This window comes from Phodopus roborovskii, unplaced genomic scaffold (assembly GCF_943737965.1).
Source record: "Phodopus roborovskii unplaced genomic scaffold, PHOROB, whole genome shotgun sequence".
Lineage (NCBI taxonomy): Eukaryota > Metazoa > Chordata > Mammalia > Rodentia > Cricetidae > Phodopus > Phodopus roborovskii.
In genome coordinates this window covers 4,971,340-4,995,833 of record NW_026126436.1, presented here as the reverse complement: position 1 = coordinate 4,995,833, position 24,494 = coordinate 4,971,340, and the positions used below count along the sequence as shown (strand labels likewise).

General features: G+C 38.5%; 2 protein-coding genes across 4 annotated transcripts in view; one reads left to right on the top strand and one right to left on the bottom strand.

Moving 5' to 3' along the window:
* The window catches only part of Rars2 (arginyl-tRNA synthetase 2, mitochondrial), a 43,454-nt gene extending 36,090 nt beyond the window's left edge, over window positions 1–7,364 (bottom strand). Inside the window, exons 1-2 of one of the 2 annotated variants that reach the window (XM_051187505.1) lie at window positions 7,264–7,364; window positions 4,015–4,088 (exon numbers count right to left, since the gene is read on the bottom strand). In XM_051187505.1, the coding sequence (XP_051043462.1) occupies window positions 4,015–4,088; window positions 7,264–7,299 (110 nt within the window). In that variant the 5' untranslated portion in view covers window positions 7,300–7,364. Of the gene's footprint in view, window positions 1–4,014; window positions 4,089–7,263 lie in introns of those variants that run through there. The other variant, XM_051187506.1, reaches the window with a different exon arrangement.
* Window positions 7,338–24,494, top strand: part of Orc3 (origin recognition complex subunit 3) — a 47,244-nt gene continuing 30,087 nt past the window's right edge. For both annotated transcript variants that reach the window (XM_051187503.1, XM_051187504.1), the window contains exons 1-5: window positions 7,338–7,433; window positions 10,891–10,945; window positions 14,014–14,111; window positions 17,833–17,977; window positions 24,000–24,104. In XM_051187503.1, coding sequence (XP_051043460.1) covers window positions 7,410–7,433; window positions 10,891–10,945; window positions 14,014–14,111; window positions 17,833–17,977; window positions 24,000–24,104 — 427 coding nt within the window. In that variant the 5' untranslated portion in view covers window positions 7,338–7,409. The remainder of the gene's footprint in view (window positions 7,434–10,890; window positions 10,946–14,013; window positions 14,112–17,832; window positions 17,978–23,999; window positions 24,105–24,494) is intronic.

The following is a 24,494-nucleotide window of genomic DNA, read 5'->3' as shown; positions in this document are numbered from 1 at the left end:
TGCTACTATGTATTTTTTTTTTTTTAGAAAAGATTTATTTATTTGTATACAGTGTTCTGTCTGCATGTATGCCTGCAAGCCAGAAAAGGGTGCCAGATCTCATTCACATGTTTGTGAGCCACTATGTGGTTGCTGGGAATTGAATTCAGGAGCTAGTGCTCTTAACCTCTGAGCCATCTCTCCAATCCTCTAAGATTATTCTTTACAAGGTACAAGATGACTCCACTTTCTGAAAATGAAATTTAATTGTAGAAATTTATTTAAGGTTTTGAATGTATTTATTGTATTCTTCCTTACCAAAGGATTTTGAACCAATCTATGGGCAACTAAAGAAATGATTTTAGCAAAATAGGAATAAAACACAAATAAGGACAGAAACAACAAAGGTTTTTAAAAGTCAAAGAAAATAAAGAAAAACTAGAATATGAGCTCTAATATTATTGTAATGATAGGGATTTGAATATATCAAAGGGCAAATTACACTTTCTTGATACAGAGCTGGGATTCTTTATTAAATGATTTAATATGACCAGAGTCTTTTTCTTAAATAACTTGTTTATTCTTATTTTATGTATATTAATGTTTTATCTGCATGTATGTCTGTGTGAGGGTGTCAGATCTTGTAGTTTATAGACAGTTGTTAGTAATGGACCAAAAATTAAAACTAATAGAAGTTTAAAAATTTGGGCCCTAAATCTATACAAGGAAAGGAAACTCCACTGGTAAAGGAAAATTTAACTCTTTAAATCATGAGTGCCATGGCTGGCACCTGAGCCCCCTCTCAGAGAAGGGGAAGTGACTGGCCACCATTGTGTCAACATTCCTATGTCTGCTAATTGCTGGTCATAAAGGTCCCCTGATGGTTGTAAAGATCCTTCAGCCCAGGGGATAAGTGACAGACCCTGTGACCCCATAACTCTGCATCCCCATGCTGCCCTGTCTTATCTTTCTCAAATGTATCTTGCTGAAAATATATAGTTACTACTTTACTCTGTACTTTGTATAACCTTAAGTCACCATGGAAACTCTGAAATTTGTGGACTTCAACCTTATGGTCTTCCCCTTTAAAAGCTTCCCTTTATGGCTGGTTGGCATCTCATTCCCCTGCCATGGAGTGAGATCCAAGCTGGCTAGCTTGAACAATAAAGAGAAACTTTTGCATTTGCATCGGAATTGTCTGGTTCCTTGGCTTGGTCTGGGACTCTGTGAACCTGGCACAACAGTTAGCTGCCATGTGGGTGCTCTGGTCCTCTGGAAGAACAGTCAGTACTTTTAACCACAGAACCATCTCTTCTGCCCTATGACCAGAATCTTGCATGGCTCTCAAACATCCAGGAAGATTAAGAAAAAAAACAAAAAACAATCATAAGTTGCTAAAGATAGGTTTTAAAATTTTATGGATAGTAATAGACATCTGCAGTTTTATTTTTAACATGGTGACATATTATTCTAATGGAGTCACAAATATTTCCATTAATTCAGTGGCAGAGGACAAAAAGCAAAAGCACTCTTGTAGACTATTTCAACTTAACTTGCTGGCAAGAACACTGGAAACATAAACTCTGAAGTTATGTTCAGGGTTGCTCCAGTAAAAAGAGAAGGAAGTGGTTCAGGAAAGTGAGGGAGATCAACGACCGATCTCATCTATTTCTCCTTTTTGGGAGATTTTAATCATACAACCACAAGGAACTTTTATTGTCTATTAAGAGAGAACTATAAAAATATGAAATGGAAAATAGTCAAATGCCCATCAATAGTAGGACATTATAAGTTAAAATATAGCTATAAACAATGAAATTGAAATGACTAAGGTACCTAACAGCATCCCATACCAATGTTATCTTGTGCCTGTCAGCCTTCCACCCACACAGTTACACTAACCTTGGCACCACTTCTGGACTTGGCCATGGTCCAGGCATACTATATAGTGTCTAGATGTCACCGCTGGGTGTTTCGAGGAAAGCAGATGTTCCTAGGCCACTTTAAACCCTTGCTAATGCTTCTCTCTTACAAACACACCCCTAGAGTACTGATGTTTTTATGGCTTTGTTTTCTTCTTAATGCTGCCTTGAGTTTGGGCACCAAGGGACTTTCTAGAGTCATGAGCAGCTCTTGGTCTAGCCATCAATAAAAAGGGCTTAAAACTTGTTAGCTCATGCCTTTAATCCCAGCACTCAGAAGGCAGAGGCATGTGGATCTCTGTGAGTTCAAGGCCAGCCTGGTCTACAGAAAGTTCTAGGACAGGCCCTAAAGCAATAGAGAAACCCTGTATTGAAAAACAAAACAAACAAACAAAGGACTTAAAACTCTTAATGGGCTTAATCAGTGAGGTTGTCAATAATGACTTTGTGTGGATCATTTCAACATCAAGAGGAACTATCTTGAAATCTCTAACGATTACCTGCTACATTTTGCTTAGAAACAGTAAAGAGAGGGGAGAACATTTAAAAGATGTAATCGCAATGCTTTGAAAACCAGTAGCTATCAACATTATCCAGTGCAGGAGAAAACTACAGACCACACAATGTTGGTCCTGTGCCAAAAATGATGATGGTAGATGATTAGGAAATAGGTTTCTTTAAAGTTCCTCCACTTCCTGGAATTCCTTATTAGGATGGTTATCCTAACTGTCAACTTAACATTTTGCTAAAAAAACTTCAGTGCTTGGATAAAATGTAGTCTATCCATGAATGTATAGCAGCCTTGGACTGCAATAACATAAATGTTCAAAGAAAAGAAATTATATCTACATTAAACATGAACAAATTTTTCATATTATCTCAAACAATACACTAATAACAACTACTTATATAGCATTTGCCTTGTAACAGGGATTATAGGCATATAAAAATGATTTGCAGTACATGAAGGGTATATGGAGGATGCATGGAAATAACACACTACTGTTTGCAGCTTCTGCTGATTGTGGATCTCTAAGACTACCTGCCGTCAATCACCAAAGGATGGCTGTACTCTATCAATTAGTTAATAAGCTTGCCACATAGTAGACCCTTAGCTCTGAGGTTTTTAAAGGTGAAATATAAAATTCTCAGTACTGGTATATCCTTTGTCCCCTTAATTTTATTAGAACTTTCAGGTAAGAGGGGTGAATATCCCCTCTTTTCATGAAAAGGAAGTAAATAGAAAGAGAAGGCAAAGATTAGAGAGCACCTATAAACTTACTATTTTTAGCTTTGAAAGAAAAAATGCAAGTAGGGCTGGGTGTGGTGGCGCGCACACACCTTTTATCCCAGCACACAGAAGTCAGAAGCAGGCAGATCTCTGTGAGTTCAAGGCCTGGTCTACCTAGAGAATTTCAGGATAGCCAGAGCTATGTAGAGAGACCGTTACCTTTCCCTGCACCCAAGAAAACAATATAGTTTTTTGTTTGTTTGTTTGATGTTTCTAGACAGAGTTTCTCTGTGGCTTTGGAGGCTATCCTGGAACTAGCTCTTGTAGACCAAGCTGGTCTGGAACTCACAGAGATCCACCTGCCTCTGCCTCCCAAGTGTTGGAATTAAAGGCATGTGCTACCTCCACCTGGCTGAAAACAATATAGATTTTATATAGCCGTAAACAACAGTTTCTATCACTTGGGAATCTTCAAATAAAAACTCAAACAAAACAACACAACCAAAATGGCAGATAAGTATGGTATAATAGTATTTAAGCATCAGCTGATTATACAGTGTTCAATAATCCTTCAAAAGCTCTGAGATTATAAACACATTGCCATTCTTTTATTGTTAAACAATTAAATTAGAATCTGCTTCCTAAAGACTTACATTATTGCTAGCAAAAACAAACATGAAAATAATTAACAAAGGAATATTACAGTCCTCCACAGAACACCTAAATAGAATTGTAATTTTATGATACCAATTGTAGTAAGTTGAATATAATGAAGCATAACTTTTAAGGACTATTAGATAAACTGTTGAGTAAGATAAAGAGTTAAGTAAAATTAGATTGCCAACAAATTCACCAATTTCAGATCACTGCAGTATACTTAACTGTTTCTTTGAAACTGGAACTGCAGATATTGACTTGATCAAGCTTTCTGGTGGAAGAGCCAATATTCTAGAAAGCTAAAAATAAAAAAAGGAACAGGTCAAAATTGTTGCTGTATCTATTCCAGAGTAAATGGAATGTTTCAAGCACTTAGCACAAATGAATCTCAAAGACATGACACTAAATAAAATCCATAATAAAGAAGTTATATAAACTATCAGACTGAGGTAAAGAGTTGTAGATGTCAGGGGTTGAGTATAACATAAAGGTTTGACTCTAAAGTAGCAAGCAGGACTACTTGTCTTTCAATGGATTTCATGTTGTCAATTTAAAAGAAAAGTTTAGAGAAATATCTGAAAAAAGGTATGAATCACTGAGAATCCAAAAACATTTTTCATTAAAAAAATTAAGAGTAACTTATGTGTACTAGGCAGTATTTTAGATATTGATGCTATAACAATGAACAAAACAGAAAAAAATTATAGTACTTAATAGTAACAAGCAAACATTAGGGGAAAATAAATCTGATCCCCATGCCCAAACCCTATTAAAGGTTTACTCATCAGAATAGCAGGAGTAAATACACAAAAGAAAAATTAAACAAAAAACAAAGCAAAGGCTACAGGCTAACTCATTGGTCAAGCACCGGCTACTTGCCCTGGGTTTGGAATGTACGAGACCCCAGAATTGCTCTTTAGCACACAGATAATAAGTGAGTGGAAACCGGTGCATCTGTATTTGTGAGAAGCTTCTTTCATGATTATGCTAAGGTTGGTGGTAGAGGCATTTCTATGCTCAGAATAACACTGTGACATAGTTATTCCTTGGACATGTGTCAAACAAGAGACCACTACAGAAAACCACAATCAAGCAAAATTCAGTTGTGGAGCCAAGCCTCATAACTTCAGTGCAAACAATGTATTTGAGAGATGACTCATGGGAACTAGGTGTTGGGCTGAGAAGAGTGAGAAGGAAGGAGAAAAGTTTACAGAAGATTATACCAACAGGGCTGGGACAAGGCTCAGTTGGTAAAGGGTTTGTCATGAATGCATGAGGATCAGGGTTTGAAATCCTAGCGCTCCTGTAAGGGCTGAGCAAGGTGACACATCTATACCTTCCACATCTGGTGCTGTAGAGAGATGGGGTATTAGGGATGAGGAAGAAAAGGACCCAATGCTGGGTATGAAATAACCAAGTAGATCAGATAAGAAGTTGGGAGGGGGAAGGAACGAATATAATAAAAATACATTGCATGAATTATTTTACATAAAAAAGGAGGATAGAACTGTGAGTCAGTGTCATCAAACCAGTCAGCTTCCTTGAACATATGCAAGACATTGTTGCCCATTCATAGGTACTAAATTGTAAGTAAGGATTGTAGCTATTTTAGGAAGGAGACCACTCTGGACTACACCACAGACATGGAGTTCTGGCACAGGTAACCAAGAAAAACTGCAGCTACACCTTGATAATGTCAATGAGAATTCCTGAAAGAAAGCCATGCTGTCTGCAGTGGCAAAGGAGACTTTGGAATGTTAGATCCAGAACCTAATTACAAGTCACTGTTGGACCCAATATCTTGCTTCTACTAGCTAGACCTAACATCCTGACAAACTTTCTAGGATGTGTTAACTTAACAAAATCTTAGCTCCCCACCCGGCAAAGGGCTAAGAGTGCTGTCAGATAGCATCTAAAGGCTATAGAGGAGTTAACCCCATCTTGTAACCTACCTGACCAGTGATTCTGCCAATATGTTTTTTAAAATGCCTTGATTTAGAACTTTCTTTGTTCTGCTACTGCAAAACCCCCATGAAACTGCTTCCATATTGCCACTATGGAAACTGAGATACCATAAATCCATGTTCCTAGGCCATGGTCACTCAAATTTGGCTCCAGAATAAACTCTTACCCTCTTTGAGAGCTAAGACTAAAATCTGGTCATGAGAACAAAGAAAGCAGAGCTAATTCATTGTTGACAGATCCTGCCCAGGGCTAAGAACAACAGCACCTGCAAGGTGCACCGACTAGCAATGCCTTCCTGGGATAAAGGTCAGCAGAGACACAGTCAACAGCTAGAAAGGCAAGTCAAAGGTAGAGAAAGGGGCTTCAAAGGATGACCACTTCCCTAACTGAGCACATAGTACATAGGTTACAGCCAGGATCACCTCCCTGGTGGGCCAGAGGAACAAGCACAACCACTAGAGAAGCCCTGAAACACCTACCCCACCCACCACCACTCCCACAAATAGCCACAGACTCGACTCCATTCCAAAGGCAGAACCCTGCCTCAATAAAAAACAAAACAAACCATTGTTTCATTCTCTCATCTCTCAGTTTTCTGTGGTTTTAGTATTTTGGTCTGTTGTCTTTCCCAGATAGTCAATTCTCTGACTGTCCTATGCAGTCAATTCAGCTAACACTAGAATCATCACTAAACCCTGGGCTTCCTGGCTAGCCAGGCTTGCTGAATGTTTGCTCAACTCCAAGTTCAGAATGAAAACCTGTCTCAGAAAACGCGATGGACAGTGATTAAGGGAAACACACCCAACCTCTGGCCTCTCCATTTGAAGGAACACACAAACAGACACAGACCTTACATTAAAGCCACCGATATAAACGAGTTTAATTATCAAAGTGCTGCCTAAGAAGCCATGCAACATCTTCCAGAATGGTCTAAAACAACTCAGCCAGACTGGGCCTAAATCTGTGCTAGCACTAGCAAAACCCAGGCAGCTGGATCCATCTGGGTTTTTTTGTTTGTTTTTGTTTTTCCATCTCCCAGAAACTGTAGTTTCAGACTTCCTTAGCCACACAGGTTTTTCTACATAGGCTCTGGAAATTCGAACCCAAGGAACCATCTCCACGGCCCTCAGCATGATTTTTTTTTTTTTTTTTCTTTTTGTTTTGTTTTTTTCGAGAGTTTCTCTGAGTAACAGCCCTTGCTGTCATGGAACTCACTCTGTAGACCAGGCTGGTCTCAAACTCAGAGATACACCTGCCTCTGTCTCCCAAGTGCTAGGATTAAAAGTGTGCACCACCACGGGCCAGTCCTTAGCATGATTCATAACCATCAACTTTAATCAACGCTCCAAAATAAATGACTACAAACATTAATTTCCACAGGGTCCTCCCAGGTAAAATCATGACAAACGGGAATGCCAAGACAGAGAAGCACCGCGTGCTTTTGCAGCGCAGGGAGAAGGCAAAGCCGGCCGCAGACTGCCCCCTCGGGCTCGCCACTCGCGACAGTACCTGACAGGCGATCGACCTACGAAAGCCGCACGCCATGCCGTCCGGACGCCCGCCTCCGCACGCCCCGCCTCCGTGCCGGAAGTCGCCTCTGCTTCCGCAGGGGCGCGCGGAAGTGTTCAGTGCGCAGGCACAGGGAGCCGTGGATTATGGCCACTTCCTCGGTGTCCAAGGTACGTGGGGGTGGCGCTTGCCTGAGCTCCGCGGTGTCTCTTTGGCAAGCACGGCGAGGCGGATGGGCATTGGCTGTGGCTCCGGGAAGAGCAGAACTCGGGCGGCTTTGCCTAGGTCCGGGTTCGAGGACATCTTTGCTTTGGCAAAGTAGGCCGTGGCACCAAGACAAGCCGGCCGGCTGCCCCAACTGTATGCCGTGGCCCCTCCGCGCCCCGCTTCCACCCCCCCTACCCCGCAGAAGTTCCTTCTGTGCATTTAATTACCGAAATACAAACCTAAACAAAGTGTCTTTCTGCACTCAGAGATATGAATAAGCAGCTAATCTTGAATTGCCGTATTAGTAAGGGGAAAAGTTCTAAGAGAAGAGGGAAGAACCAAGAGCTCTAGGAAACCAGCGAAGCTTTTGGAGACACAGTTTGGCCAAGACCAGAAAACTAAGAATCATGGAGAGCATATAAAGCAGGAGGGTGGGAGAGCAGAATGACATGTTCTTTACCATAGAATGTAGAAACAGAGGAACATGTTAAATAGAAAACTCAGGATAACCCGAAAGTGGAGAAAGGAACATGAGGGGGGGGGGAAAGAGAGAACAAAAGTATAATTCAGATGAGTGTATTGGGGAATCATGGACTGCCTTGATGGCAAAGGAGTGCAAATCAAAATGTAGTTTATAAGAGGAGAAATTCTAGGATTGTATCGCCCCCTAGCAGCCTGTGACTATTTACATTTGAATTAAGGTAGATTAAGTTTACCATTAGCACCTGCTATATTTCAGTAGCACAACAAAACAGCAGCTGTTTGACATTTAAGTTAAAGTTTTACTGGACTGTGCTGCTATGCCGAGTAAAAGACTTCAGTTTTAAGTGCAAAGTGGTATTAACATCACAGACAGCACAGCAGAAGTTGTGAGGATTCTGGCCCACATGGTGGAGGGAGTCCTCTCACAGTTCACAGGATGAGGGCTTCTGCAGGAGACTGGAATATTGTCTGTTTTGACCAGCAATTCATGGTTGCTTGAGGTAGCCAGTGAGTGCTCATTTCATGAAGTTTAGGTGATGGATAAACACCTTTCCTGTTGGGCATTTCTGAGGGTGTGGAGCAGGGGAGACAAGAATATAAAAACAAGTTACTGTAGTTAAACCAAATTATAGTTGTCACTGTTCAACCAAAATAGAGACACTTTACAAATGGTCCCCACCCCCAAGAGCTGGGATTAGAGGTGCAAGTCCCTCCTCTAAAATCTTTTGAAGGACTGACTGGTAGAAAAAGAGATTTAACTGCACTAGTGCTTTTATTAGGGTTATTCCTTGTTTATCCTTGACTACAAAGTTCCAGATGTTTTAGATGCTCTATCTTCTAATACTGTTTGCATAAAACTTCCTTTCCTTTCTTACTTATGGGTATAACTCTGTAGTTTGTACATACTGAGCAAGCACTCTACCACTGAGCTGCATCCCCAGCTTTAGTCCTCTCATTTTTGTAAAACTTGTAGAAAATGAGAATTTTTTCCAGAGAAGCCTTTTTTTTTTTTTTTTTGCTTTGTCACAGAAATAGCTATGCTGATGAATGATTATGACATAGATCTTAAATAAATAAGAACCTTTAAAGACCTTTTAAGAAACTCATTGAACTGCCAACATTTTTAAAATTTATTTTTCTTCTCCTTAAACCCATCAGGTTTTGTTATTTTTCTTTTCATTCAAATATGTGTGTGTGTGTGTGTGTTTGTGTGTGTATATAAACATGTATGTGTGTGTGTGTGTGTGTGTGTGTGTGTGTGTGTACATATTGTTTTGTTGCTTTTTTGAGACAGGGTTTCACTATGTAACAGCTCTGCCTGTCCTGGAACTTGCTTTGTAGACCAGGATGGCATAGAAGGCACAGACATCAGCCTGCCTCTGGCCCCTGAGTGCTGGGATTAAAGGCATTTGCCATCACCACCTGGCTACTCTTCATATTTTTTGACTGATGGCCTTCTAGTCTAACATGGTTAACCATATTACTGTTATATGTTTCTGTTAGTATTCATTGATTGTATTCATAGCCTGCCCATCTTTATTAATATCCCATTTAGAACTCTTTATGTTTTGCTGCATCAGTGCTATCCTTAACTGATTAGCAGGTCCATATGGAATGGATGCAGTGATATGCGTGTCATGGTACAAGGTACTTCTTAAAAATAGGTACAAGTAATTCACATAGCTTTACTAGTTGCAAATATAAGTACAACTTAATTTGAAACATGTAATTCACATGGCCATTTTATATTTTACACAGCTGTCTAACACTAGTCCTGAGATGCCCCCCCCCTTTTTTTTGGTCATACTTTGCTTCTTTTATTCTCTCTTTTTTAGGAGACTTAGGAGACTGTGCATAGAAGGTAACTTTCATTTCGGTAGAATACAGCACAACTAGAAACTTAGGAGCCAAGTAATAATAGGAAACTTAATGTGACTGCAAAATTACTAGGGAAATTACTTAGCAAGTATTTATTCATTTTGTATTCTGTATACTGTAGTTGTTAGTACTCTCATAAATATTGAGGAGATGATTATAAATAACATATCTCTGCTGTAAATGTACTTACAATTTATCAGGGAGACAAAGCAAAGATGTGTGAATCCTGAGATCTCAGGAGAAACATTTCTCTTGAGAGAATCTAGGAGGGTCCCCTGCAAAAGATGCCAGATTGATTTTTTTTTTTTTTTGAAAGATGGCTTTACCTCAATTTTGTAAGTGCTGGGATTACAGAGATGAACTATGAGTTTTGAGCAAAACTGTAATGGATAAATGGAAAGGAATGTATTAATGAATAGGAGATGTTGGGTGGAACAAGACCAAAATTACCTACTTATATCCTAATTGTAGATACTTAGAATTAATTAAAGAAGTAATCATTTTGGAGTGGGAGAGTATCAGTGTTTTTTAACTTAATCTTTATTTGTTTATTTATTTGAGTCAAGGGGTCTCTGTGTAGCCCTGACTGTCCTGAAACTCACTCTGTAGACCAGGCAGATCTTGAATTTAGAGATCTGCCTGCCTCTGCTTTGCAAATGCTGGGATTAAAGGTGTGTACCACCACTGCCTGGTACTTAATCTTTGTTTTAATGTATAATATTAATGTTGTTTCTGTCCTAAACTTTATGAAACTTGAACTAAAATAGTTTGCCTAGCTCTTAGAGCTGCTCTTAAAGAGTGTGAGAGCAACCGGTGGAGCTGAGGAAAAAGAAACGGATAATTGTTAAAGACTTTCTCCCCTTTTGTATTTCAAAGAGAAGTCTTGTGATTTCTTAGAAACTGAAAGAACTATATTCCACCCCAACTCCCCTTTTAAAGAATTTGTTTATTGACAGAGTATTTGGGTGTTTAGATTTGTCTGCTTAATTTGACTTTGTGCTTCCTTCCTTCTTTCCTTCCTTCCTTTCTTCCTTCCTTCTTTTTTTCTTTCTTAAATAGGGCTGTTTCGTGTTTAAACCAGACATCAAGAAAAGAAAGATCTCTGTGCCAATAGGTAAAGTATCTTAGCATCCAATTTGTTAATATTTGTTCCCCTAGATCTTAAACTTTAAGTGTGATTATGAAGAAAACCAGAAATAATTTAAAGAAAATTAAGGATTTATTCCATCGTTGTATATGTGAGACACATACCATACAGTAATATCTGAAACCACCAGCAATGTAATTATAACAAATTCACTAATATTTTAAAACATTTATTATGTCCTGGACTGTTGTGTTCCTTTCATCCCCTCAGCGAACTTTGCGGAATGTAGTATTATTTCCATTGCCATATACAAGAATACATAGAAAATAGATGTCATAGAGCTAAGATTTGAACCCATCCTCTGGTTTTAGACTTTGTGGTCTAACCATTGCTTTATGAAACCATTTCATAATATGAGGCAAGTGTTTGCATAGAATTTTTTAGGTTGGATTTCAGTTATAACTTTAGATTTATTTACAGTTTGTAATATCAACATTTTATATGTACAGCAGTATAATTTGAGCTTTGTTTTAGAGTTTTCAAATTTTTTTCTTTCATTGTATTGACTTAAGACTAATAGGCATTGTTTTGGTTTAAATTGTGTAAGGAATTGACTTTGATTATAAGAGAGATGGGACAAGGAAAATCGTTCCCACTTTTTAGTGGTAACCTTCACTGGCTTCAATAGTTGAAATGATTGGAGAGAAGGGGGGTGGGGTGCATTTTCCCCACCATTTGTTCCTTGACTTGAAGGCAGTTAGGTACATCCCTAAGCAAAAACTGGTAAATTCTCCCACTTAATAGTGTTTTGTGGAATACTGCACGTCTACCAAAACAGTTGGTAAAACTGGGAAAAGAGCTTGAGACAGAGAATGGCAGCCCCAGTGACAGGGTTGCTTACAGGCACTGAGGCACTCACTGAGGACAAGCAGAGGTGAGTGGTGAGGGGATAGCTACCATTTGCAGCGCCCCCCCCCTCCATCCCCAAGCTCACTGAACGACCATGAGAGAAGTGACGCTTATAGGCCGGTGCCTACTGATGCTCTGTCTCAGTTTCCAAGATTGTTTTCACTCTGTGCTTCATTAGTTAGCCAGCACATAAATTCCTGCCTTAGTTTGCTATGTAGCATTTTATCACCATCCTTCCAATCAAATTAAATGACTATTTTTGCCTGTTTAAGGCTACCTTATTATCCTGCTTTATCTTTTAATAGATTGTTGCATATTCTCTTTTTTGCATCTTAATACCATAACCTTGTCATCTAGGCATTATAATGACTTTATTGTGTTGTAAAATGTTTGACAAAAGTAAGATACTTGTGGAAACTAAGTCAATTATTATGAGTAGCATTCCTTCATAGGAAAGAAAATGTATTCCAGATTACCAAGTAAAGACATAGCATTACTAACGGATGCTAGAGTGAAAGCTCTAAACTTAGGAATGTAAATATTTGATTGAAGGAAATACAAATGTGAAAAAAAAAAGTAGGAAATTGTCAGGAATATAAATGTTTTAGTAAAGGAATGAGCCAGTAATTTTTTCAAGTATGATTTTAAATTAAATATATCTAGTTATTTATGGCCTAAACTGACTTCAGGCTTGGAATACTTTTGCTGAGCACTAGGATTACATTTATCTTTGGGTTGGATATGAATTTTTATAACCATCTAAGAATTTTTGTTAATTATTTTTGAGAAGTGTCAAGATCACTATTGATTTCATAACATGACTTTTTTTTTCTTTAGGATTTTTTTTTTCCTCTCTCTGTAGCTTTGGAGCCTATCCTGGAACTCACTCTGTAGACCAGGCTGGCCTTGAATCTTTAGGATTTTTTATCTTTATATATTTTTGCCTATGTGTATGTACATCCATCATGTACATGTCCAGTGCCTGCTGCAGAGACCGTAAGAGTGTGTTGGATACCCTGGAAGTGTTGCTGCTGATGGTTGAGTCAACATGTGGGTGCTGGAAGTCGAACCCAGATTCCCTGCAAGAACAGCAAGTGTTTTAATTGCTGTGCCACCTCTATATCCCCATGTTTTTAATGAATAAAATTGTGGCTGTGGAGAGGCATTGGTATGGAAATAGAGTTGAATAGAACAAACTGAAAGTTCAAGAACAGTTCAAAGTATATGTTAATGTTAGATTAAAAGAACATCAGACCAATGAGAGGAAGGGCAGAGTAGTCAATAAATAAGTGAGTTTCTGCCATTTCCAAATTGGAGGTCACAACCCATTGCAAGTTATGAAATCACTGTAGTAGAGGGTGGAATAGAGCATATTTGCTACTCTAGGATAGGATAAAAGTTGTTTTATGGAACCTTTGTTTTTGTATCTACTGGGTATACATTTGTTAGATTTTCAAAATAATATATTTCTTGATGTACATGGTTTCAAAACGATTACAATAAAAATATTTTGTTAAATGACTTTTTGGAGGAAATATTTTTAAAAGAATATAAAGAAACACTCTCTAGGGCAGAGAGGTGGCTCAACTGCCAGAAGCACTGACTGCTATTGTAGAGGAACCAGTGTTGATTCCCAGCACCCACATGGCAGCTCACAACCATCTGATGTTAGTTCAGTCAAGAGGATTCAACACCCTCTTTTGTCTTTCTTGGCAATGCACATAACTTTCACCAAAAGAGAAGAGAAAAGGATACAAATTAAGTCAAAGACTGGACTAACCTATGTCAATGGAGCAAAAAGAGTATGAAAACTTGTTGAATAAGGAAGAGTTTAAAGATTCATTCATTGAAGATGCAGGTGAAGACATTAATGTTGTCTGTGTATACCTTGAACTGAAAAATCATTAAGTAGAAGCTTAGAGAGTCACTAGTAAGGACTAGAACTTTAAAGTTTTAAATGTCCTTTTTAACATGATAAAAATGAGACATAAAATTAAATACAAAAGGTAAAGTACACTATTTTTTCCAATGTATAGAGAAAAATGTCTACATAGATACATGATTTTTTTTGATGTGTAGAAATTGTTTTGACACCTCTCTACCATGCTGTATGTCTTTGCACACATCTTAATTTTATTGTGTTAAAAAAAAAAAAAAAAAACTGACTGACTTTCTGGTTTTTGTAGAAGATTATTTTAATAATGAGAATCTTGAGTCTGAGGACAGTAAACTTCGATTTGAAACTTATCATTTGCTATGGCAACGGATGAAATCTGAAACAGAGGTGATTAATTTCCTTTTTACATTTCTATAGGAAAATACTGTAAATCTTGTATGTTACTTCCCGTATTTCTAATGCTTTATATGACTATGCATAGCAAATGAGAAATAAGAATCAAATACAACTGTTGTACCTCAAAGAAAATAATGTGTCATGTTGTAAATATTAAGCATGACCTCAGTTACTGGGACATAGTATTTGCTAAGATAAAGAACTTTACTATGGTGACAGTTACTCTTAAATGCAGTTAAGAAGTTACACAAGTCTGAAAGGAAGCCATTTCTAAATTTATGATTTGCTTGTTTTGGTTTCTTTTTGAGACATGGTGTTAACATTAGTTCAGGCTGATCTAGAACTTACTACATGCTTTGGCTGTATCTCCTGTACAGCAAGTCAGTAGTTCCAGTGCCAACAGCTTCTTCTGCTTAACCAATACATTGCTATAGTGTTTTTGTTTTGAATGGGAGTACACACAGCTTTAAGTGGTTACTGGGTATTCCAACTAAAGGCCTTATGCTTACACAGCATGCACTCTTACCCACTGAGCCATCTTTTTAGTCCTCCTACTTTCTAGTCTGTTATGAGTAGGTCCCACTCCCGTGCCAGCCCCAAATAACACACTGAGACTCTGTATTAGATATAAAGCTGTAGGCTAGTTACTTGTTTCTTATTGGCTAGCTCTGTCTTAATTATTAACCCATTTCTATTAATCTAAGTACTTCCATGTGGTCTTATCTTACCGGAGAGAGGGGCGGGCTGGCGTTTTGCTCTCTCAGTTCTCCATCCTGACTCCTCCCACTCTTTCCTCTCTCCTCGTTGTCTCCTAGTCCTGACTATCTTGCTTTCCTATTGGCCAACAGTGCTTTATTCATTAACCAATACAAGAAACATATTTACAGAATAACATCTCCCATCATTAGTCTTGTACTGTTTCCCTTCTATCGCTATTACTTTACACTTGTCTTTGCTCATTGATGTATCATGAATAATGAAAACCCAGAGACAGATATTGGGGTTCAAGCTGAAGATCAGGGAAGCAAAGTGGCCATGCTACCAGAGAGCTCTTTAACCTCTACCAGGGCTGGGGCAATCCTGACCTCAACATGGCTGGAGACTAAATTGCCTAAGACTGAATACTGAATGACCTATTCCTATCTTATATATCTCTCTAGAGCTGGGATTGAAGCCATGAACTCCATTTCTATTTTAGAGTGATTTACTCTCATGTAGCCCTGGGTAGCCTTGAACTCACAGAGATCCATCTGCCTCTGTCTCCTGAGTCCTGGGATTAAAGGTGTGTGCCACCACTGTCCAGCTTCTGTGGCTGTGGCTAGCTTTGCATTCTGATTTATTTGATCATAAACAACATATCACCACACATTGATGTTTTCCATGTAGTCCTTGAAGATACTCCAGTTTACAGTCTCCAGTTTAGGCCATCTTCCTTCCTCCCTCCCTCCCTTCCTAAGATTTACTTTTAGTTATTGTGCATGTGTGGGTGGGTGCACATGAGTGCAGGTGCCTTCAGAAGAAGGACACTAGATTCACTGGAGTTAACAGGTAAATTGTAAGTCTTCCATTGGGAACTGAGCTGTAAGACTGCTGAAATACCTTACAAGCTCCTGTCTGTCTTCATTTCTTTCTTTGTTTTTTTCCTTTTTGTTTTTCTTTTTTTGGTTTTTCGAGAAGGTCTCTCTGTGGCTTTGGAGGCTGTCCTGGAACTTGCTCTTATAGACCAGGCTGTTCTCGAACTCACAGAGGTCCACCTGCCTCTGCCTCCCGAGTGCTGGGATTAAAGGTGTATGCCACCATCGCCCGACTGTCTTCAGTTTTTAGATTATCGTAATGTTCTTGACATCACACCCTTTTAATCTGCCACTAGCTTTTTGATGTCTGAGTCATATTAGGAACTCTCCCCCATTTCAGGCAAATGCAGCTCTATCCCAGACTTTGGGATGGGTTTCATATAGCCTTTTTCTAGTGCCACCCACTTTATCCTTTGACCTTATAGCTCTTTGGGTGCCCTCTTACAGTATAAAGTCCAAATCCTTTAAAATCATAGTGTTAGTTTCATGAGCTAGACCTTCACCTGTTTGCGCCTCTTTTCCTCTCACGTTGGATTCTTTCATACTTAGCTGTATCAGTGATTATCAAATGTTCTGTGTTCTGTGCTTTCTCCTTTCTTTGATTCTACAACATGTCGTTCTTCCAACTTAGCTTTGCCTTCTATCACCCTCTGTATCATCAGATAGTGCTTTGGTTCAAACGAATTACCTCTTCAGCTTAAAATAGATGTTTCCAGTTTTGCCTATTTATCTTTTTAGGGAAAAGACTATCTTTCATATACACAAAATGATTAGTGAATAGTTATGGAGTAAGCAAATGAGAGAGATTTTTAAATGGAGTAATCCAAAGCTTTATTTCATTTAGCTGTTACCCATCTTATATGTAGTCTTTCAGCTGCATCTGTAATACTTTCTTTTCTAAAATCTGCATGGGTCAAAATAGGATAGCACTGGGGTTAAAATGGTTATGAGCGGCCATGTGGGTGCTGAGAACTGAACTCAGGTCCTCTATAAGAGCAGTACCATGATTTTGATGGCCAAACTATATCTTAGTGCCCTCTACTTCAATGTATTTCCAGATGGCTCTTCTGAGAAGTTGCAGGCACAGCGTGGCTCTGAGAAACCATCTTTGTTAGTGTGTTTTAATCTCACATTTTCATAACTTGCCATCCTTATTCTTCCCCACTTTACCTCCCAAACTTCCTCCTGTCCCTCTCAACCCTAAGAGCCCCACTGATTTTTTTTTTTTTTTTTTTTGTATATATAAGAATGCAGTGGGTAATGGTGGTTCACACCTGTAATTTCAGCACTTGGGAGGCAGAGACAGGTAGATTTCTGTGACTGGAGGTCAGCCTGGTTTACAAAGGAGTTCCAGGACAGCTAGAGCTGTTACACAGAGAAACCCTGTTTCAAAAATCAAAAAAGAAAACACACAGAATGCAGTTTAAGCTTCAGCCATCTTTCCCTTCTATTCTTTCCTCTTGATACATTGTATGCTGCTCATTGTCTGTTAATGTACTTGTATGTTTTTCCCACTTTTCACTCAAAATACATTGTGTCTGAATATATTTGTGTGGGGTTTCTTCCCCTCCTATTCTCTTTCAGTACATTGTGCATTGATACATTTGTGGGGTTCTTTTACTCTGTTAATCTAAACTAAATTTACCCTGTTAATCTCAACTAAAATTACTGAACATTCAAAGGGAAGAGACATTGAAATTTCACTACACCAGAAGTGGTGGTTTGAAAGAAAATGGTCCCCAAAAGGAGTGGCACAATTGGGAGGAGTGGCTTTGTTGAAGTAAGTATGGCCTTGTTGGAGGAAATGTGTCAAGGTGGAAGCAGTCTTTGAGGTCTTATGTATATGTTCAAGCCATGCCCAGTATCTCAGACCACTTCCTGTTGCTTCCAAGTAAAGATGAAGGACTCTCAGCTACTTCTCCAGCACCACACCTGCCTGCATACCACCAAGTCTCACCATGGTGATTATGGACTAAACCTCTAAAAGTATAAGCCAGCCCCAGTTAAGTGTTTTCCTTTATAAGAGTTGCCATGGTCGTGGTGTCTCTTCACAGCAATAGAAACCCTAACAAAGATACCAGGAAACAAATACCAGATTACCACTATTAATAACTCATGAAATTTTGTTTTCATTGTAGCAATTACAGGAAGAATTAAATAAAAATCTATTTGACAACCTAGTTGACTTTCTGCAAAAGTCCCATTCTGATTTCCAGAAAAATTCAAGTAACTGGGGCTGTCAAATGAAATTCAGAGAAATTCCAACTGCTGCTCTTATTCTTGGTATGTATGTATCTGTTTATTCATGCTTGCCTGTGCATATTTTTAATATGGTTTTAAATTGGTTTTGTTATGGGAATAGTGGAAAATATTTTGTTCTGATGAAACATAAATTAAAACAACTATGATTTGACTTCATACTTTGTAAGTCAACAAAAGTTTATTATATATTCAGATACATATAGATTAAAAGAACTGTATTTGTCTTATGCTTATTTATGTGTGTTTATAGAATAATGAAATTTGAATTCGGTGTGTTAGTAGATTTTATTTTTTTATACCATTTTTTAAAAAAATTTTATCTTCATTGAAATTCATCTAATTATTTTATTTCTTGCACTTGATATCTTAATTTCAGATTCTCTTATATTAATATTATTGCATAGAGAAGGATTTCAGTAAATTGTATATAAATTGTTTCCAACTTATAGGTTATAATTTTTATAAATGTTAATTAATATATAATTTATAGAAAATATTTGTTTCTCAATAATACAAAAATAGCTGATTTATTAATAGCATTTGTCAGTTTTTTTATATTTCTTCTTTTAATTAAAAATATTTTTTCATACAATATATTCTGTTCATAGTATCCCTTCCTATCATCTCCTCCCACATCCTCTCTATCCACTTAACATCTCACCTTTTCTTTCTCTCTTTAGAAAACAGACAAACAAAAACCCAAAGAAGCCAAAATAAATAAAACAAAGCAAAAGCACAACACACACACACACAAAGGAAAACCCATAAAACCACAAAATCAAAAAACAAAAACATAACATATACACAAAAGAAATGCGCATACCAGTAAGACAAAAAATGCCAAACATAACACTATGAGACAAGAAGTCTGCAGCAATACCATTGAGTTCACTTAGTAGTAGCCATCTACTGCTAGGTTTGCGGCCTGCCCTTAAGTGTGGTTAATATCTCCAGTGAGACTCTATTGGAGAAAACTTAGTTTTGCCTTTGCAAGTGGGTACTCGCATATAGTTTCTTGGTCAGAGATGGCAGCTCATTGCTCATGTTCTCTTCCATCTTTTAGCACTGGGACCCTGTCTGGCTTGAACCTGTGCAGGCCCTTATGTGTATATACCACAGTCTCTGTGAGTTCATATGTGTGTCAGTCTTGTGTCATCGTTTTCTTGGTTTCATCCATCCCCTCTGGCTCTTAAAATCTTTCTGCCTCCTCTTCTGTGTAGTTCCCTGAACCCTGTGTGATATTTTGATGAAGCCAAACTCTAAAATCTCTCATTCTGGGCACATTGTCGAGTTGTGGGTCTGGGTCTCTAATAGTTCCCATCTGCTGCCAGAGGAAACTTCTCTGATGATGAGTGAGCAAGGTACTGATCCATGGTTACAACAAAATCTTACTAGGAGACGTTTTATTGCTGTGTTTCCATAGCAGAGCAATAATACTTTGTTTTCCCTAGGCTCATGACCTATCTCTTTTTAGGTTCTCGGCCACTGAATCAGAGTCAGGCACAGGCTCCATCTCATAAAGTAGACCTTGAATCCAATCAGGTAGTGGCTGGTTACTCTTGCATTTGTGCTCCTCTTGCAGCAGCACATCGTGTAGGGGGGTGCCCATTGTGAGACTGCAGGCTTTGTAGCATGCCCTTCTCCTATGCAAGCATGCAGAGTGCTTTCCAGGACCATGAGCACTAGTCAGGATGGGTAAAGCATCTAGTCTGGCCTCAGCTTGACTTCTCCGTGTTCATTGAGAACATGTAGTGGTTAACTGTTGTATTCAGCAATAGGGCCTTACTCTCAGTTTGTGCTTCCGCTGTATTGTCTTTCTCAGTGCCTACTATAGTAGAGGTTTACTGGGTTCTCTTGCCTGCTAATGCTGGTGGGTAGGCATCTTCAGTTAGGATGATTGAAGTGATTCTAGGTGTTGATATCTGATCTTTGTTGGCGAGTGTTCTGTTCCTTGATTTCTCTTGCCCTCTCTGGATCTTAGTGTGTGGTGTCTGTGGGTTGCTTGGTAGACAGTGTGAGAGTAATAGAGAGAGACTAGGAGAAAAGGCTGAGAGGAAAGAGCTATAAGGTGTCTCTGCAAGAAGGTGGCAGGAAGACAGAATAATTTGGAAAGATAGGGCTAGAGTGACCCTGGGTCTGTACAAAGAGTTGGAGTCTTCAACAGATGGATTTGAGCTAAGTGGGAGGGCATCTGCAAGCAGGTGGTAACAGGGCTGAGGGTCAGAATAGAGAGATTGTCATGGAAGACGAGGATAGTGTGAATATCTACCTGAGTCCCTTCCAGGTGTGGCCACTGGGGGTCCCAGGTAGATATTGTTTCTAGGTATCAGGGACTGACACAGAGGAATAGGGATAAGAGGAATAGGGAGGACTGAACGGTTGGTTCACAGGAAGGAAAAAAGTTAAGTCTGAACTAAAGAGTCAACATAGTTCTCAGGGAATGGAGGTAGGGTGGGATTAAGGGTACCTGCAGGCATGCAGCTACAGGGCTGGAAGTGAGACCGGAGAGATCCTAATATAGGGCATGAGGGACAGTGAAAATCACCTATCTGAGCCCAGGTCTACCATGACCCCTAGGAGTCCCAGAATCTCTTTCTAGATATTGGTGGCTGACTCAGAAGAAGGGGGATGGGCAAGAAGAATGAGCGAAGAGTATCCATGTGGGGAGTAAACTGATTTGCACCAAGATTGGCTGAGTCCCTAGGGAATGGAGGTAGTATTGAGGAGAGGCATCTGCAAGTTGGCTGCTGCATGTCTGGGGGTGACACTGGAAAGGTTGTAATGGAGGTCAGGAAGAGAGTCTTTTTTAGTTTGTGTTAATTATGAAAGCTCCACCTATAGCTTAGGCTTGTTTTTAGCTAGCTTTTATAACTTAAATTAGTCCATTTCCATTCATCTATGTGTTGCCACATAGCTCATGGATTTTACTTCTCTTTCTGCATGTTTTGCATCCTCTCTAATCCCACCTTCTTCCCAGTGTTCTCTCTGCTCTGAAGATCCTGCCTAGCCATTGGCCATTCAGCTTTTTATTAAACCAATCCAAGTTACACATATTCACAGTGTACAAAAGATTCTACAACATTTCCCCCCTTTTGTCTAAAGAAAAAGGAAAGGTTTTAACTAGCATAGTAAAACTGTATACAATAAGAACAATTATCGGGTATTGTCAAAATAGAAAGAAAAGGTATTAACTTTAACAAATGAAACTATAGAATTATCAAGTAAGAATTACATTTACAGTGTCCAGTCAGTTTGTATTTGGAGAATTTAGAGAAAATACTCCATTATCTTTCCTCTCTTGATAAGTCCAAAGTTTTATACCTAGTTTATCTTCTATAACTGCCCAGTTTTCAATTCCATTCAAGACCCAAAAGGATATATTACCTGAGTAAACAGGAAGTACGGTGCAAGTCCCTTCCAAAATTAAGAAGTGACAGACACACCTGGCTGCCTGAATAGTCACCCCAAGGTTCCCCTACAACATTGGGGCATCTGTCTTTGGCTTACCGGTCTAGAATGTCTGACAGACTTTTCGGTGAAGCAGGAATTTCGATGGTCTGTCATGCCTTTTTTTTTTTTTTTTTTTTTTTTTTTTTTTTTTATTGGCACTGTTCAGCAGTCACTTTTCTGTGTGCCCTGCAGAATGTCTGGCAGACTTTTTTATGAAGCAGGAATTCTGAAGGACTGTCATGCCTTATCTTGGCACACTTCCAGCCTTTTTCCTTTGTGTCTTTCTTGTTCAGTTTGTATAGCATACTCTCAGCAGTCAAGACAAGAGCATTTTCTTTGCTCAAATGGCTATTTTTGTCACATTCAAGCAAGTTCCATATGGAGTTTCTTCAATGCCCATCATCTTCTCTGAAGTAAATTAGTGCGGCCATGAGCAGATATATCTCATTGTCATGAAAGTTGTATGTTAACAGAACGTTTTAAATGCCATATTCTATAGATCTTTGAAGTGTTTGAAGACATCTATCTAAAATGTATCTTTGATTGACCTTGAAAGCATACTTAGCATGACTACAAGTTTCTTTGTTATAGGTGACTAACTACTAACCCAAATTTCCTTTTTTTATTTGAAAAAAAATTTTTTTCATTTTACATACCAACTCCACTTCATTTCTTTATTATCCTAAATAGTTTGTTATAATAACTTTCAAGGACTAGAAATTTACATTATACTGTTAAATGAGCTGCATGAGTACAATACCTTAAACAAAAGTAGAAACATATCATTTTATACTATATTCCCCCCTTTATCTCTTCAGAATCTAATATTCTTTGTTTAGTTTTTTTTTTTTCTAACCATGACCAATAACAATTTTTAACCATCATCCCTAAATAGTGACCAACATCCATAGCCTACTAAATGACCAAAACCATCTACTCCATCTCTTGAGAATGTGGGTGCTGTGTTCTCTAGACTGCTTCCTGATATCTGGGGATACTGGCATACTGGCATCTTTGATGGACCCCAAGAAAATTAGGATAATGGCCAAGCATGGGAGAACTAGCTGTTGTCTAGCCTCAAACACAAACAAAAAGGAGCCTGCAATCTTACTGTGCTATTGTCATGAATATAAACCATGACCAAGGCAACTTGTAAAATAAGGCATTTAATGGAGGATGTGCCCATGACCATTGTAGAGGGGGAGCATAGCAGCAGGCAAGCAGGCAGGCATGGTGAAGGAGCAGTAGCTGAGAGCTAATATCTTACCCTCAAGTTGTAGAACGAGAAAGAGACTGGGCCTGGAATGGACCTTTAAACCTCAAAGCCCATCCCCCTTGACACGTCTTCCAACAAGGCCACACCTCCTAATCCGTCTGAAAACAGTTTTACCAACTGGAACTAAACATGTAAATCTGTGAGCCTGTACGAGCCATTCTCATTCAGCCCATAGCACCTGCTACAAGTAGACAGGTGAAAGAAAGAGAAAAAACAAAGAAAGGGAGCTTATTGCTGGCATGAGTGTTTCTGAATTTTTTTTTCTAAATGACATATATGACAAGTCTAAAGCTAAAATACCAAACAATTTTTTTGCCTGTAGTTTTTGAGGTCTCCTTCACTATCCTAGAACTCAATATGTAGACCAGGCTGTGCTGGAACTCACGAGATGCAACTCTGCCTTCTGAGTGCTGGGATTTCAAGTCACAGATTGTTGAGTTAGGGAAGTTATCAGTTAACAGACTGAATCCAGAGTTTTGGAGAAATTTCCAGCCAATTCTGATGTGCCATATAGAGAGCACCAAAAACTTATTTTTCAAAATGAAAAGGTACTTTGCTAAATACCAAAGTCCCAAAGTTTTAATTTTTCAGTTCTCTCAGAAATTAGAGTATACTTTTTAATTAAATACTGTGATTTAAACAATAGTGTCATATTTTTATCCTCAGTTTTAAAGTAAAGTCACAAGGGGCTTGGATTCCTTAGTCCCTTGTACTTAAATCTAATGATTCCTGTCTGAATTTGATAAAGTAATGAAATTGCTCCTAAGCTATTTTCCAAGGTCAATGATATATGCTTAGTAACCTTTTCAAAGGAAGACTTGAACTACAGGCCTTTCTGAACAAAGTAGTTGTGTTAACTTTTTGATACAGACGAAATAATCTAGATAATCAACTTAAGGAAAGAAAATGTTCGTTTGACTCATGGTTTCAAAGGGTTTGGTGTATACACTGAGTTGGCTCCTGGCTTTGGGGCATGTTCCGAGATAGTATATTATGGAGTAACAAAGTGCTTATCTATGGGTAGGCACGGGTAGATAGGAACCAAACTAATTCCAGTAGGTCTCACCATCTTTCCCAGTAAGAGTAGGTTAAGAATCATGCCTTCACCACCTGGGCCTTGGACTTTTCAGGACTAAACAGTACCACATTTCCTTTAGATCATGTTCTGGGAGGAGAGTCAGTTTCGTTGCAATTTTCTAGATTTCTATTGCAAATAGTGTTTATAAATTGTTTTCATTTGGTGCTTTACTTGTTCTTAAAAATATCCTTTATTATATTAATAAAGATGATGACATGATGTTGTTTATTTTCTCATAGGTGTGAATGTTACAGATCATGATTTAATATTCAAAAGTCTAACAGAGACCCTTCAGAATAATGTCACACCATATGTAGTCTCATTGCAAGCTAAGGATTGTCCAGGTAATGTATAAATGGCATGATGTCTTGGTGGAATATTACAAAATTGTGTTCACCTCTACTCCACCTGTAACCCACTCTGTGCATGTCTCACTCAATTTTAGTCACTGTCATAAACCACTTTACTTTCCCACTTGAAAAGGTTAAAAGGTTAAAAAAAATAGCCTGTATGCAGAACGAGACTTGAGTATGTAAAAGCCTTTAAATCATGAAGGGTACACACTGTCATACTCAGATTTGTTTTCCTGTGAAAACATCAAATTATAGGGTGTGCAGACTGTCATACTCAGTTATGTTTGCATCTGTACTGATAGCAGATTTAATGTACTACTTTTGTTGTGATAAATTAGAATTACAGTCTTGAGGATTTTTTTTTTTTAAGTGAGTGTAAAG